At 42.1% G+C, this 15,302-nt stretch overlaps 1 protein-coding gene across 4 annotated transcripts in view; it reads left to right on the top strand.

The window, feature by feature from the left end:
* NTRK2 (neurotrophic receptor tyrosine kinase 2) overlaps nucleotides 1–14,330 on the top strand; it is a 546,312-nt gene extending 531,982 nt beyond the window's left edge. For all 4 annotated transcript variants that reach the window (XM_033927854.1, XM_033927863.1, XM_033927846.1 and 1 more), the window contains 2 exons: nucleotides 5,258–5,416; nucleotides 12,781–14,330. In XM_033927854.1, coding sequence (XP_033783745.1) covers nucleotides 5,258–5,416; nucleotides 12,781–12,966 — 345 coding nt within the window. In that variant the 3' untranslated portion in view covers nucleotides 12,967–14,330. The remainder of the gene's footprint in view (nucleotides 1–5,257; nucleotides 5,417–12,780) is intronic.
* Nucleotides 14,331–15,302: the final 972 nt, after the last annotated feature.

The raw sequence follows: 15,302 nt of genomic DNA, 5'->3' as shown, positions 1-15,302 counted from the left end.
CCAACCAACTCTCGCCACCTGACATCAATTCTGACGTTGGAGAGGATGTTCTTGGCCAGCCAATCACTGCCTGGCTGGCCCGGAACGTCCTCTCCAACGTCAGAATTGACATCAGGTGGCGAGAGTTGGTCGGCCCCGAGGGGAAGAAAAGCAGGGAGAACTCGGCACCGGCCTGTTCCCCATGGCGGCAGTGGCAGCATGTTTCCCAATGGCAGTGGCATGGGGGAGGGCAGGGAGCCAGAAAGAAAGAAAGGGGTCAGGGTGAAACAAAGAAAGAAAGGGGGCATGGAGAGAGAGAGAGAGAGAGAAAGACAGACATAAAGAAAGAAAGGGGGCATAGAGAGAGAAATAAAGAAGGGGGCAGGGTGAAAGAAAGAAATGGGGCACGGAGAGAGAGAGAAAGACAGACATACAGAAAGAAAGGGGGCATGGAGAGAGAAAGAAAGAAGGGGGCAGGGTGAAACAAAGAAAGAAAGAAATGGGGCACGGAGAGAGAGAGAAAGAAGGGGACAGGGTGAAACAATGAAAGTTGGGGGGAGGGAATGAGGTCTGGAGGAGAGGAAGCATACAGGAGGCTGAAAGAAGGGAAGAAATATTGGATGCACAGTCAGAAGAATAAAGTGCAACCAGATACTGATGAAATTACCAAACAAAGGTAGGAAAAATGATTTTATTTTCAATTTAGTGATCAAAATGTGTCCGTTTTGAGAATTTATATATGCTGTCTATATTTTGCACTATGGCCCCCTTTTACTAAACCGCAATAGCAGTTTTTAGCGCAGGGAGCCTATGAGCATCGAGAGCAGCGTGGGGCATTCAGCGCAGCTCCCTGTGCTAAAAAACGCTATTGCGGTTTAGTAAAAAGGGAGGGGGTAAATTTGTCTATTTTTGTATAGTTGTTACTGAGGTGACATTGCATAAAGTCATCTGCCTTGACTTCTTTGAAAACCCGCGGAATATAAATGATAATTAACATTTCTCTGCGTACAGTGTGCTTTGTGTTTTTAAAATTTTATTGTTGGTAAATTATTTTGGCTTGGGCACGAAGGTAAGGGGGAGGGAGGGGAGCTGCTGAAAGACATCTAGTAAACCTTGCAGGCTTGACTGTGCACAGAATTATTTTTGTAAAATCATGTTTTGTTTTGTGAGAGTGGGGAGAAGATGCTGATTTATAAATTGACAATTGTACAGAATATTGTTTAATATAATAAGTTCAATATAAAAGAATTCAAGGCTTGTGTGGATGGAATCAGGTGGTTTGCGAGGATGGGGACCGAACTTACGGGGACGGAGACAAATTTTTCCCCCTGTCATTCTCTAGGCTCTTCCACAAATCGATTTCGACTACATGCGGATGAGCGGGGTGTCAGTCGGGTTGACGTATCTGTCGTAGCGCAAGCGGGCACAGGGTATGGCTCTCAAAAAAAATCTTAATCATTGTACTGATGATTTTGGCTCTTTTGACTAATGAGTTTGCCTACCACTGCTCTAGGGCCTTTTAGCCGGGCACTGCACCCGGCTAAACTTAGATGATCGCCCGGCTGCCTTCTATCACGAATCCTGCCACTGCTCAACATTTTTTTAAAAAAACCAACCCCTACCTCTTACCGGCTTGGCGATTTCCTACCTTAGCCCATAGCGAACTCATGCTTCGGGGCTTTAAGGTGTGCGTGCCAGCTTCCCTTCTCTTCCCTCCGAAACCGGAAGTTACGTTCCAGGGGGGAGGAGAAGAGAAAGCACGCACACGTTCGAGCCCCGGAGCATGAGTTCGCTAGGGCTAAGTTCAGCGACGGAGGGAAGCTAAGGGAGACAGGTCAGTGATGGAGGGAAGTTAAAACTTGTCTTGCTGCTTTTCCTTTTTACGGGCCTTCCTGGCTGCCAGGTCCTGCCTACTTTCTGTTTCCGCAAAGGCAGGACCCGGAAACGAGGAAGGCCCGAAGCAAGGAAGAGCAGGAAGAGGTCAGCAATGAAGGGAAGCTTGTGACTCTGCCGATGGGAGAGATGGGAAGAGAAATGCTGCTGCTGCTGCTGCACCTGGGGAGGGGGGAAGAGAGATATTGCTGCTGCACCCAATTGGGGAGGGGAAAGAGAAGTGCTGCTGCTGCACCCAAGGGGGAAGAGGGAAGAGATATGCTGCTGCACCCAATGGGGGAGGGGAGGGGGAAGAGAAATGTTCTGCTGCACCCAATTTTTTTGGGGGGGAGGGGGAAGAGAAATGTCCTGCTGCTGCACCCAATTGGAGAGGGGAAGAGAAGTGCTGCTGCTGCTGCACCCAATTGGGGAGGGGGGAGGGGAAGAAAAGTGCTGCTGCTGCAGAACCCAATTGGGGAGAAAGAGGGGATAAGGAACACCAGGGAAGGGAGAGGAAAGAAATGCCAAGACCATGGGAAGAAAAGAAAGGACTTACCATACCATTGAGAGGGGGAGAGATGTCAGGGGGGAGGGGGAGGAGGTAGATGCCAGACCAGGTGAAAGGAAGGAGAAGAGATGCTAGATAATGGAGTGGGAGGGGGAGAGGGAAGGAGAGGAGAGAGTTGTCAGGGCATGGGGGGAAGGAAGGGAAACTAAGGGAGACAAAATGCCAGACCAGAGGGAAAGAAAGGAGAGGAGGTGTCAGAGGGAGAGATAGGAGAGAGATGCCAGGGCATGGGGATGAGAAGGGAAGGAGATAGAGATGCCAGACCATGGGATGGAGTGGGAAGGAAGAAAGGAAATGAGAAGAGAGAGATGGGAGAGCATAGGGGAGGGAGTGAAGACAAAATGAATCATGTACAAAGGAGAGAAAGGGCCCAGGATATATAGTTTATTGAAGGGACATAGAAAGAGGGAAGATGCCATATGGAACAGAAAGGGTGGACAGTGGATGCAAGGGGCAGAGAGAGGGTGGACAGTGGATGCAAGGGGCAGAGAGAGGGTGGACAGTAGATGGAAGGGGTAGAGAGAGAGGGCAGAAGCTGGGTGGAAGGGGCAAAGAGAGGGCAGATCTTGCATGGAAGGGAGAGAGAACAAACGCTGTATAGAAAGAAGAGAGCAAAGAGAAGATTAAAGCAGAAACGACAAAAGGTAGAAAGATTTTTTTGTTGCTTTACTTAGAATCAAGTAGTATTGTAACTGTATTGATAAAATTTTATAAATAGGAAATGGAAATAAGGCAATTTTTTGGACTAAACCCTTTTCCTCAGGTCAGGACAAGATACCATAACAGTACTGTTCTGAAGAAAGATTTGGCCTCTGAAAGCTAATTGAAAAATGGATTAGTCCAATAAAATGGTATTTTCTTATTTCTCATTATTTATTAATTTGTAAAGTAGTGATTGTTATGTATCAGTTTTTCAAATTTACATCTACTGTCTTTATATTTTGCACAGTATTAGAGGACATGGGTTACTGTTTTTGTGGTGTTATGATGTTGCATTGTATGCAGAGTCTGGTTTCTTGGCGGTTCAGTTTAACTTTTGTCTACATATTTCTATTTTTAGTTTGTGATTATTCCATATTAGGCTAGGGTGTATCTCTGTTCTGTGTGTATGAAAAGGACATAGTTTTCAGATGGCACTGACTACAGGATCAATAGACTGTGTGGGATCTGGCTTGATTAGTTTTACAATGTATGTGTTGGTGTTCTAGTGCTCCCTGCAGTGTTTAAGTTGCTGCCATTTCCTAGGTACACTCTTGTGCAATATGTGGATTGTTACTAAAAATGATATTTTTCATATAGATGGGGGTGTCAAAAAATGATGGGCCCCGGGTGTCACATATGCTAGGTATGCCACTGGTTAAGGCCAAAGCTAAAAATGAAAAAGGCACTTCCTCTCCCCTCCTTCAAACAAGTAGGTCAAGGCGGTTTACAAAATTAGTAGTATGTGTAAGCTGGAAATCTTTTGGTGGCCCTCAGAACTTTCTCATATTCAGACTGTGGCTCTTTTACATAAAAAAGGTTGGAGACACTAACCTAGCACATATTTATTTATTTATTTATTATTTTGATTTCTATCCCGTTGTCCTCAAAGAGCCCAGAATGGGTTACAGGTTTAACATACACGGTATACTGTATAGTTAACAGGTTACAATTTACACTAGATTAGCCATAATTTCAGTACATGTTTCCAATACAAGTTTTTTCTAGTTAGAGTCACATATTTAGGGTCTAATACTAATACACGGTTTACTTGTTATAATTAACCCTGGTTATTCTACAGTGCAGGTTTTCAAGTACAAGTTTTATCCTAATTGATAACAGTTTATAGGTTGGATACCAATGTACATTTCTTTGTAGTCCATCAGTCAAGAGCAGGGGTTAGGTGAAGAGGTATGTTTTTATTGCTTTCCTAAAGTTGTGACATCATTCACATACATAAGTCCACACAATTTGGTGCCTAAATTTACACACTCTATAGAATTGCCCTTTGAGGGCATATCATGGCCCATCTCAATAATACTTAGCTACAGCAATCCAGTTTGTTGCATTTATATGGTTATCACATTCTTCCAGTGATTCCAATTTTTTTTTTTTTTTTTGCATTACCCATTTAACTAGGAATGCTGCAAGGGTATATTTATTGCATTTCAGATTCATGCCGCCTCAAATTATAATTTGAAAACAAACATTTCAACTACATTCCCATGGAAATAACTTGGCAGCACTCCAGCTCTAGCCATTAAGCTCCATTCGAGCTTACATGTGCATACATGGTCCTCCTGTTCTTCCATAAAGTGTTAATCCAGCCCTGATCACAGAAGCCTGTGTCGGTTCACAACTCATTGGTCAAAAATTACTGAACACTACAATTAGTTCTGAACCTACTCTGAAGCCTAGCTATCAGTCCCATTGGAGATTGTACCTCTTAAGCAAACTTTATTACTTTAACCCCACTTAAGATGTTATGGAGCACCCCAGTAACTTTGGGGTGCTGTTTCTAATATAACACGCCCACAAAAAAAAACCCCACATTAAAATATATGTTTATTGGATAAACACCACAAAAACACCAGTTCCCCTAGTATTCCACCTCTTCTTCCCTGGCTTATCCCTGTTCTCAAATATTTTGTACTTTTTTCTGTAATGACAACTGCTAAGTGACAAAAATGTATGCTTGATGACACTTGAAAAAAATTATTTATAAATAGTACCTTGGGTGCTTAAACATGGATACATACCAGTTTTTGTACCCTTGAGGAACCCTTTATTAAATGATAAATGAACAGCTAAATTTATGAATATCTAATAACAGAAGCCTTACTGTTTTAAAATTTTCAGGTTGGTGGACACACCATGCTACCTATTCGTTGGATGCCTCCTGAGAGTATCATGTACAGGAAATTTACCACAGAAAGTGATGTCTGGAGTCTGGGGGTTGTATTATGGGAGATCTTCACCTATGGCAAGCAGCCTTGGTATCAACTGTCCAATAATGAGGTTTGTACAAACACACATTCATTAAAGCATGGAGTGTCTGTGATATATTTTTGTGGCAGGTATTAATGCATAGCACTAACTGCAACTGAGCTTTACCATGTCAAATTTCATTTGGTGAATGTGTACCTAGCAATCAAATGGCTGAAAGAAGCCATACTCTTGGTTACTTCTAAGTCTAATGAATGGTAATGTTCCTATTGGTAATGATACTGTAATTAGTGTCACGCCTCCCCACGATCTAAAAGATACAGCCTTACATAATAACATACGAATTGCCACTGCTGGGTCAGACTAGTGATCCATCGTGCCCAGCAGTCCGCTCACGTGGTGGCCCCCAGGTCAAAGACCAGTGCTCTAAATGAGTCCAGCCTCAGCAGGAACTTGTCCAACTTTGTCTTGAATCCCTGGAGGGTGTTTTCCCCTATAACAGACTCCGGAAGAGCATTCCAGTTTTCTACCACTCTGGGTGAAGACCTTCCTTACATTTGTACAGAATCTATCCCCTTTCAACTTTAGAGAGTGCCCTCTCGTTCTCCCTACCTTGGAGAGGGTGAACAATCTGTCTTTATCTGCTAAATCTATTCCCTTTAGTATTTTGAATGTTTCAATCATGTCCCCTCTGTCTCCCCTTTTCAAGGGAGAAGAGGCCCAGTTTCTTCAATCTCTCACTGTACGGCCACTCCTCCAGCCCCTTAACCATTTTAGTCGCTCTTCTCTGGACTCTTTTGATTAGTACCGTGTCCTTCTTCATGTATGGTGACCAGTGCTGGATGCAATACTCCAGGTGAGGGCGCACCATGGCCCGGTACAGTAGCATTGATAACCTTCTCTGATCTGTTCGTGATCCCCTTCTTAATCATTCCTAGCATTCTGTTTGCCCTTTTCGCCGCCTCCACACATTGCGCGGACGGCTTCATTGACTTGTCGATCAGAACTCCCAAATCTCTTTCCTGGGAGGTCTCTCCAAGTACCGTCCTGGACATCCTGTATTCGTGCATGAGATTTTTGTTACTGACATGCATCACTTTACACTTATCCATGTTGAACCTCATTTGCCATGTCGATGCCCATTTTTCAAGCTTGATTATGTCACGTTGCTGATCTTTGCAATCCCCTGTGTCTTCACTACTCTGAATAACTTCGTATCATCCGCAAATTTAATCACCTCACTCATCGTACCAATGTCCAGATCATTTATAAAGATGTTGATGAGCACGGGTCCAAGCACTGAGCCCTGCGGCACCCCACTGGTGATGCTCTTCCAGTCCGAGTATTGTCTATTTACCCCCATTCTCTGTTTCCTATGCTCCAGCCAGTTTTTAATCTACGTGAGCATTTCACCCTCGATTCCAGGGCTTGCAATTTTCCGAAGTAGTCGTTCATGTTGAACCTTGTCGAACGCCTTCTGAAAATCCAGATATACAATGTCAACTGGGTCACCCTTGTCTATCTGCCTGTTTACTCCCTCAAAGAAGTGCAACAAGTTCGTCAAACAAGATCTGCCTTTGCTAAAACCATGCTGGCTGGTCCTCATCATATCATGTCTGTCAAGGTGATCAATGATGCAGTCCTTTATCAGCGCCTCTACCATCTTTCCCAGTACCAAGGTCAGATTCACTGGTCTGTAGTTTCCTGGATCTTCCCTCAAACCTTTTATGAAGATCGGCGTAACATTCGGCACCTTCCAGTCTTCCGGAATCTTTCCCGATTTGATTAACAGATTGGCTATTAGTTGAAGCAATTTCTTGATAACCCTCAGATGGATGCCATCCGGTCCCAGGGATTTATCACTCTTAAGCCTATCAATCTGCCTACATACCTCTTCTAGACTGACCGTCAACCCTGTCAGTTTCCAGCATATAGCCTGATTGGTTCCTGTATGCTGTGTATATCCTCTTTGCTAAATACAGATGCAAAAAATGTGTTCAGTTTGTCGGCGACTGCTTTGTCCTCCTTTAGCACTCACTTTATTCCATGGTCATCCAACGGTCCCACCACTTCCTTCGCGGGCTGTTTCCCCTTAATATATTGAAAGCACGGGTTGAAGTATTTCGCCTCCTTGGCTATTTTTTCCTTGTAGTCTCTTGTGGCCCCTTTTACTGCCTAATGGCACCTGCGTTGATGTTGTTTGTGCTTATTCCAGTTTTTGTCCGTTCTTGACATTTTCCATTCCTTAAACAAAGTTTTCTTGTCTCTGATCACTTCCTTCACTTCTACAGTGAGCCACGCCGGTTCCTTGTTCTTTTTCCTCTTGGATCCCTTGTTGATACGCGGTATGTATAGATTTTGCGTCTCGGTAACTGTGTCATTAAAAAAGGGGCCAAGCTTGCTCTAGCGTTTTTACAGTGCTTATCTTCTTCTTAACCTTCTTCCCCACCATGAGTCTCATCCCTTCGTAATTCCCTTTTCGGAAGTTTAGTGCCGTGGCCATCGTTCTGGACCGATGTTTTGCCCCTGCAGCCAGGTCGAAGTGGATCATGTTGTGATGGTTGTTTCCCAGCATCCCTTCTACTTCTACACCTTGTGCCAGTCCTCGCAGTCCATTTAGAATTAAGTACAGAATTGCATTTCCTCTAGTATTTTCCTTGACAAGTTGTTCCAGGAAGCAATTGCCTACAGCATCCAGGAACTTGGTCTCCCTAGCACAGCTGGAGGTGCCTAGGTTCCAGTCTATCCCCGGATAGTTGAAGTCACCCATGATAACTGCATTGCCTCCCTTGCAGTTGCGTTTAATCTTGTCTGTCATTTCTCCATCAATTTTTTCAGACTGCCCTGGGGGTCAGTAGTAGATGCCGATCTTTGTTTTCAGTCCATTTGTTCCCGGAATTTAGACCCATAGAGACTCTAACATCTGTTGTGTTCTCTCCAGTAGATTAAATTCCCTCTTCTTTCTGATCTTTCTCTTTCTGTCCCTTTTGGCTGGATGTCAGTCCTCCTTAAGACAGAATTTAACTTAAAAAGAGTATTACTGTGACTGCAACTGGTTAGTTCAATCAGTCTTGTGCTTTATAAGACATTGTCCATCTCTTAGCTCCCCAACCTGCAAGAATGGGCATTTAGTTTAGCTATATGCAATTACCGGTCTACCTTAACTCCCAATCCTCCTTCAGCACTTGTCGTAGTTCATTCAGTGGAGTTAAAATCCTTAGTTCGCATTTTTAAAATCGCTTTGTAATCCTCCAAGCAGGGTTTAAATCACAGTTTCATTGCAGCTGCACACCATCTCCCTGATACCACCCTTGTGGCTTTAGGATTCAAGTATTTTGTTTAATTGATGCTCTACAAATAAGAGTCATCATCCACTATCAGGTTAGTGAAAACAAAACTCCTCCAAACAAACAAAAAGGAGTCCAATATCTATTGCTGGGGATTTTCTGGTAGTCAGACCCTTTCATTCATGGAATTCGGTGTTGTCATACATTTACAGGGGAACTGAATGAAGAAAACTCCTCCTAACTAGGTTACCCTGTCCTTCAACTTCAGAAACTCTTCCCGACGCAGCTGACCACAGAACTGAACATCTTTTCTCCAGAAATACTTCATTTTTTCCTGTTCAGTCAGGAAGGTTACTTGAAGAGTTGCCCTTGTAATAATATTCTCCTCAATTTAATTGGTTCTAAATTGGCAACCCCTTCTGCCCCCTCCATGACTGCCCCAGATTGAGAAACAAAAGCATATCAACATTCAGAAATAACCAAGTCATCAAATTTATTTAATTGTAATATATCTTTTAAATATCAATGATACAAAATTTCAGGAAGCAAAAAATAACATAGGAAAATTAAGAATATGTAAGTTCTTGACCGAATACGATTTTCTTGAAATTTATAGGTCTATGGATCAACAATCTGTCTTTAATAAAAATGGATGAAGCCGACTGATAAGTTTATTGTAGTAGAAGAAATCTGTAACAGTTTGTTGTTTCATATCAATTTTAGAGTCTATATCACAAGATTGGTCAATTGTCTGCTGAGAAAAATCACAATGTTTTGTAATAGTATATTTCTTGATATCTTGATCAATTGTTTTAGACAGATATATTGATAAATTGTTTTTGGCAGGTTAGGACAAACAGCATGTGTGTGTAATATCTTGCTCATAGGGCCAAAACCATCTTGGAAAGATGCCTCTATTGACCCGGCAGGAGTAAAAAGAGGGGAAGGAGCAGATCTTCCACCTTCATTCAAGAAGGCACCAGATACAGACAGTTCACCTGGAGTTGTTGTAGGCTTCTCCATAGGACCTGTTAGTTTTGACGTACTTGTATCTTCCTCTTTCGTTTGGCCCTTATAAAAGAAATAAAATAAAATAATACCTTAGGACAAATGTCCAACCAGAATTCTGGCTCCTTCTATCTCCTTCTGAGCTCCTAAAGTGCTCCCAAGGGGCTTGGCATGCCCTTATGGTACATCCCTTAGGGTATGCCCCATGGCCAATTACCCCAAGACTGTGTGCCTCAAGCACTCTCTGCTTTTAAAGTTGTCCTGGGGGTGGCATATTATGTCAACTGCCACAACCCGCCAAAACTCCAATCTTCCTCTCCAGGGATGGGGGTCTGTGAATGAGCTGCTTTCTCTATCAGTTCTCTGGCACTATCTGAATTTAAAGTTGTCCCAGTGGTGGCATCTGATGTCAAGCACTACTGCCCACCAAAGCTCCGATTTCACTCTCTAGGAGGGGTCCATGAATGAGCTGCCTCCTTCACCAATTCTCTGGCGTTCTCTGCTATTAAAGTTGTCCTGGCAGTAGCATCTGATGTCAAGCACCACCACCTGCCAAAGCTATGATTTCACTCTCCAGGGGGATCTGTGTTTGAGCTGCCTCCTCCCTAGCCAGATGATTTTGTAATCTACTGAGCAGAGCAGTTGTGATCTGGGATCATCTTGTATTGGTATCCTTGTTTCGATTAGTACTTATTTTAGAAACTCTGTGTTTTAGACAATATACATTGCAATATTTTAGACATTTATATTGCATAAAAGACTAAATCCTGATTTTACAAAGCCAGGATATACACCTCAAAAACTGGAAAATGTGCATAAGCAAGGAGCTATGATCTGGGCAAATTTTGAGTAGAACCTCAAAATCCTTTTTATCCAGTGCAGGGTCTCAAAACACCCATTGTGTAAATGTCCAAAATCACCAACTTCCAATCTCAAATTAGTGTCTTAAACACTCTGCTTTTAGTCTTGCTTAACATAGCATTATATTTTGCTGTAATGTGTCTCAGGAGCTGACTTCTTTGTCATAACGGATCAATTTTAGTATTGACACCTGATACCCATGTTGCCTAGATCTCGGAAAAGAGCTCTAATTGAGCAGCACTCCTCTAGAAGGGAAGCCAACCCCTTAATCCCCCAGTAGTTGGTATTGCCCCAGTGGCAAAACTAGCAAGGGATATCAGAATGTGTGACAGCTTTGGGAGAAATAAATGTCTAAGTTTCTAAAATGGCTGACAGAAAAATTTAAGTTCCACCACGTACATGCATATGTTGATCTTTCAGAACATACCTGTTTTGTTGCCATGCTGACTCCATTAATGTTTTAGACATTTATCCTTCTAAAATCAATGAACCCAATATTCATCCAACAGCAATCAGCATTTTGATGACCGCTGTCTGTGTTAAACCCTAAAATTCAATGCTGAGCCATGTATGGGAACCAGCATTGAATTTCTGGGTTTCCGGAGCTAGCTAATGCATAGTCGGTTAAGTTCGATATTCAGCACTTAACTATCTATGAAGCTCTTGATAAGATAGGACTGACTTTTATGCATTCCTATCTCCTATGTGGTTGGTTACCTTGACCAGTTAAGTGCTGAATATATTGACACTTAACTGGCTAAGTGATAACTCTGCCCCTGGAATGCCCCCAAAATAGCTGGTTTCAGCTTGGGTGCTCACCGGTTATTTTCAGTTGCACTAATCAGTCAAGTGCTGCTGAAAATCAGTGGTTAGTCCCAAACAGCCAATTTAACTGGTCTGGAGCCATTTCTGACTGGTTAAATCATTTTGGTTATTGACCCCCTAGTGGTCCTGTTTGGCTGAAATAACTATGTGGATAGGTTATATACCTGCCTCTCGGTTCCTAAATATATTCCTCAGTTCTTAATTCTATCTCAGAAGAAATCAAAGAAATCCATACAGTGTAGTTAATAGTGTAGTTAATAGTCAAAGCTTTAAGAAGCATTTCTGCATCCTCCAGAATAATGGGATGTCAGAAAGGCTTCTCAAATACAGGTGACTGGCCATTTTATTGGGATAAGGAATTAATTCATTGTATGTATTTTGTACTCTGTTGTGAACCGCTTTGAACTTTTGGTATAGCGGTGTACAAAAAAATAAATTATTATTATTAATAAACATACGTAGTTGGTACATCTTCCAATTACAATCTATTTACAAATTGCATACTTCAACAATAATCTATTGGTTCTTTTGAAATCACATGATTTTCTGTTAATTTTACTTTGTTAGTATTTTTCCTTAGCAACAATGACTTAACTCATCACATGCTATTGGTCTCACCTCTGTCAGCAACAGAAGGAAGTGGACAACATGCTTATTGAGGTCACGTGCAGACATGTTCTCTTCTATTGCAGGATAGTTTACAGAAACAATACATTCCTGTAGGCTGCAACCACATGGTTATAGTCACATGATTTATCCTAGCTGTTCAAGCGTCAAATATGTTAGTTTGACTTTTAGCTTATTTTCAGAGCCCTGTTATGTTATGGCTCCATCTTGTTCCAGACATTAAATCAGCATATTTTGTTCTATTAAGGAAAATATGTACTTTGCTTGCTGTCTTTGCTGTGTCACAAGTTTCTGAAGGATTTCTATTATTCAGCTACATCTTTCATATAATATTGGTGTCTTTAAAAGTTTTAACTATAATTGTATCTGATACATATTAGTTATGGGCCCCACCCCCCGCCCTTATTCTGCATAATACAATTATCACCATCAGTCCCAGCACATGCAACTGGTGCATAAATGTCTATTCTAGTATGTATTTTAGAACAGTCTCTGTGTCGAAAGACCCTGGTCCACATTACTAGCAGAACTTGACACTTCCCAGCCTGGATGTGTCAAATCTGGCTTGTACATCCTTTCTAAAATGCAATTCTAGGCTGATCCTTGCCAACCAATTTGTTTCCAAAGGTTATTAAATTCAAGTAAACCTCCAATGCTCATATGAATTCTATGAGCGTCAGAGCTGTTACCACTACAGCCAATGCTAAAAATCACACTATGGTTTTGTAAATCGGGGGATAAGTTTCATCCTTCATTGTTTTCCAGGTTTACTCATTGACCAGATTCCCATGTCCCTGGATTGACACTTGTCCTTTGCTTTTCAAACAGGTAATCGAATGCATAACTCAGGGCCGAGTGTTGCAGCGGCCTCGTACCTGCCCAAAGGAAGTATATGACCTGATGTTGGGTTGTTGGCAGAGGGAGCCTCACATGAGGCTGAACATCAAAGAAATCCATAGCCTTCTACAGAACTTAGCAAAGGCATCTCCAGTCTACCTGGATATTCTGGGATAGAGGCTCAAGAGTTCCATGCTGCAGGAATGAATGTGTTCAACTTGATGCTGAACTTCATGAACTGTGTCCTTATCTCTTAACAGTGTTAATCACACCATATGTGGGAAAGCTATCTAACGACAAGCAACATTCACTTTTCCATCCATACACACACTATTGAGTTTTAGGCATTACCAAGTCAAATTTTCTTTACCCATTTTTCTCTCACTCTTCTCTCTGCCCTGATAACTCTTTTTCTCTGCATGTCGGTCCTTTTGGCCCTCTTCTGTTTCTCTTATTTATTTATTTTTTTCTGTTTCTCCATCTGTCTGTGGCACTTATTCTTTTCTTTAGAATCAATCTGGCATTATTATAACTTTGCATAGAAAAAGGCCTTAAAACCTGATCTGTTATCAGCAGACATATGTCTGTCTACCACATCTAACAATGCCTTCTTGTTTTCCTGCCTTTGATGTGGATGAAAAAAGGGAAAAAAATAATCTGACTCAAACTTTGTGATGTCTGTACATACAGTGGAATTTCTATGGATTTCAGTTTCGGTTCTACTTTTTGCTCAGCTTGTGGGATGAAAACAGAAGACCGTTTGATACGGGAAGCATGTTTCAATTCGAGAAAAAGCAAGCCGGAATAAGCAGTATTGCAGTCTGTTAATGTGGGAATCATGGAATCAGGTGCCAGCTTTCACTTACAATCCCCCCCTCCCTCCTGGCAACCTGAAATAATAGCACATTCCACGGGTAACATTTCTTGGGGTGGGGGGGGGGAGCAAATTGTGCTCTGGCTATACTCTAGCCTGGTTCATTCCCCTATTCTTGCACACAGTGGGAAGTGCTGCCAGCATTGCATCTGCTGCAAAATATATAATAAGCTCAGCTCTTCACCCTCTCATATAAATATGAATATTGTGATTCCAGTGAAATAATGATGATATAACCCATCTTTCTTTTTGTACCACAGGTTGGAGATGGGCTTTTTCATGTACAGAGTTAATTCAGGGTGAAACACTGAAGCTAAGCATCTTTAGTAATCACTGTAGTGGCTGAAGAAACTTTTATCTTAACATGTAGTTGTTCAATAGTATCTACATACTCGTTTCCTACTCCCCCATCCCCCACAATCCCAGTTTCCCTTCATCCTCACACATATACTTACACCACAACCTTTTTCCAATCAGCGATAATTTTGCAAACATAATGGGGTCAAAGACAGAAAGAACACAGAGGCAGACTGTTGTTAGAGCAGCCCAACAAATACAAATATTTGCTACATGGAGCTATGAGGGCAAGTAGAGTTAAAATGAACGTATAAGAAGGCATTTTAGGCCTACGTTGTTTGAGACTGTGAAATGAATTATTTACTCTATGTGTGAGCCTCAGTTTCCTTTTTTTCAGCATGTAAAGTTGCTTCAGTGATTTTGGTCTCCCACTGAAAAGGCCAGGAAACTTCATTGCGCCTGTTTAGGTTATGATGTCAGTGCAATCTAAGAAAATGAAGCCAAAAGTGTCTGCCCATGCTTCTTTCTCCATATTGGCTCATTTATGTACTCTGTGAAACACTTATCCATCTTAGCTCTTTAGGTATCAATGGAAAAAGTACAACACTTGCACACACTTGCAAACATAAATAAACACTTCTTACAGTTAGAAAACAAACCACCAATGCCTTAGCAAACTGCAGAGCATAAGAAACTGCTGGTAAGCAAAGTCAGCATGTGTCCAGATGTTTGAAAGTAATTTCTCATGTATGTAATTTTATGTATTATACATTCTTCATTCACAGCTCTCCTATCCATGAATAGAGAGAATTTGCAGGACAATGGTCACACACCTATCTCTTATAAAAACTGTGAAATCATTATTCCCTGCTGTAAATCTTGTCCAGCAAGAGCAGTACAGAAACAGTAGTGGCCCAAGGAAGGCCCAGGAGCAATAGTGGGCTGGGACGGGCAGTGCCAGAAGCAGCAATAGTTCATATGGACTGGAAGCAGAAGGGCCCACAAAGACTGAGATTTCAGTAGTGTAGCAGCAGCAATAAGTTTAGGGGGGGGGGAACTGAAAGAACCTAGTGGGGGATGAGCTGGGGGGGGGGGGTTAGAAAGAGAGATCTTTGTGGAGATTTAAGAGAGCCTGATGGGGATGAACAATGAGGGGAAAGGCAGAGAGAGAATGGTAAACAAAGGCTTGGATGAGGGCAAAGAATGACTCGGATGGACTAGAAGTCCCCGAACCTTTTGCGGGTTGAGAACGGGTGTGCACATCAAAAAGATTGGAAACTGCACCTTCAAAAAGATATAAACAGGATGTAGTCAGTCCAGAGGAAGGCTACTAAAATGGCCA

Source organism: Geotrypetes seraphini, chromosome 1, assembly GCF_902459505.1.
Source record: "Geotrypetes seraphini chromosome 1, aGeoSer1.1, whole genome shotgun sequence".
NCBI classification, from domain to species: Eukaryota; Metazoa; Chordata; class Amphibia; order Gymnophiona; family Dermophiidae; genus Geotrypetes; species Geotrypetes seraphini.
The sequence above is the reverse complement of the archived record's forward strand: the minus strand, read 5'-3'. Positions and strand labels throughout refer to the sequence as shown.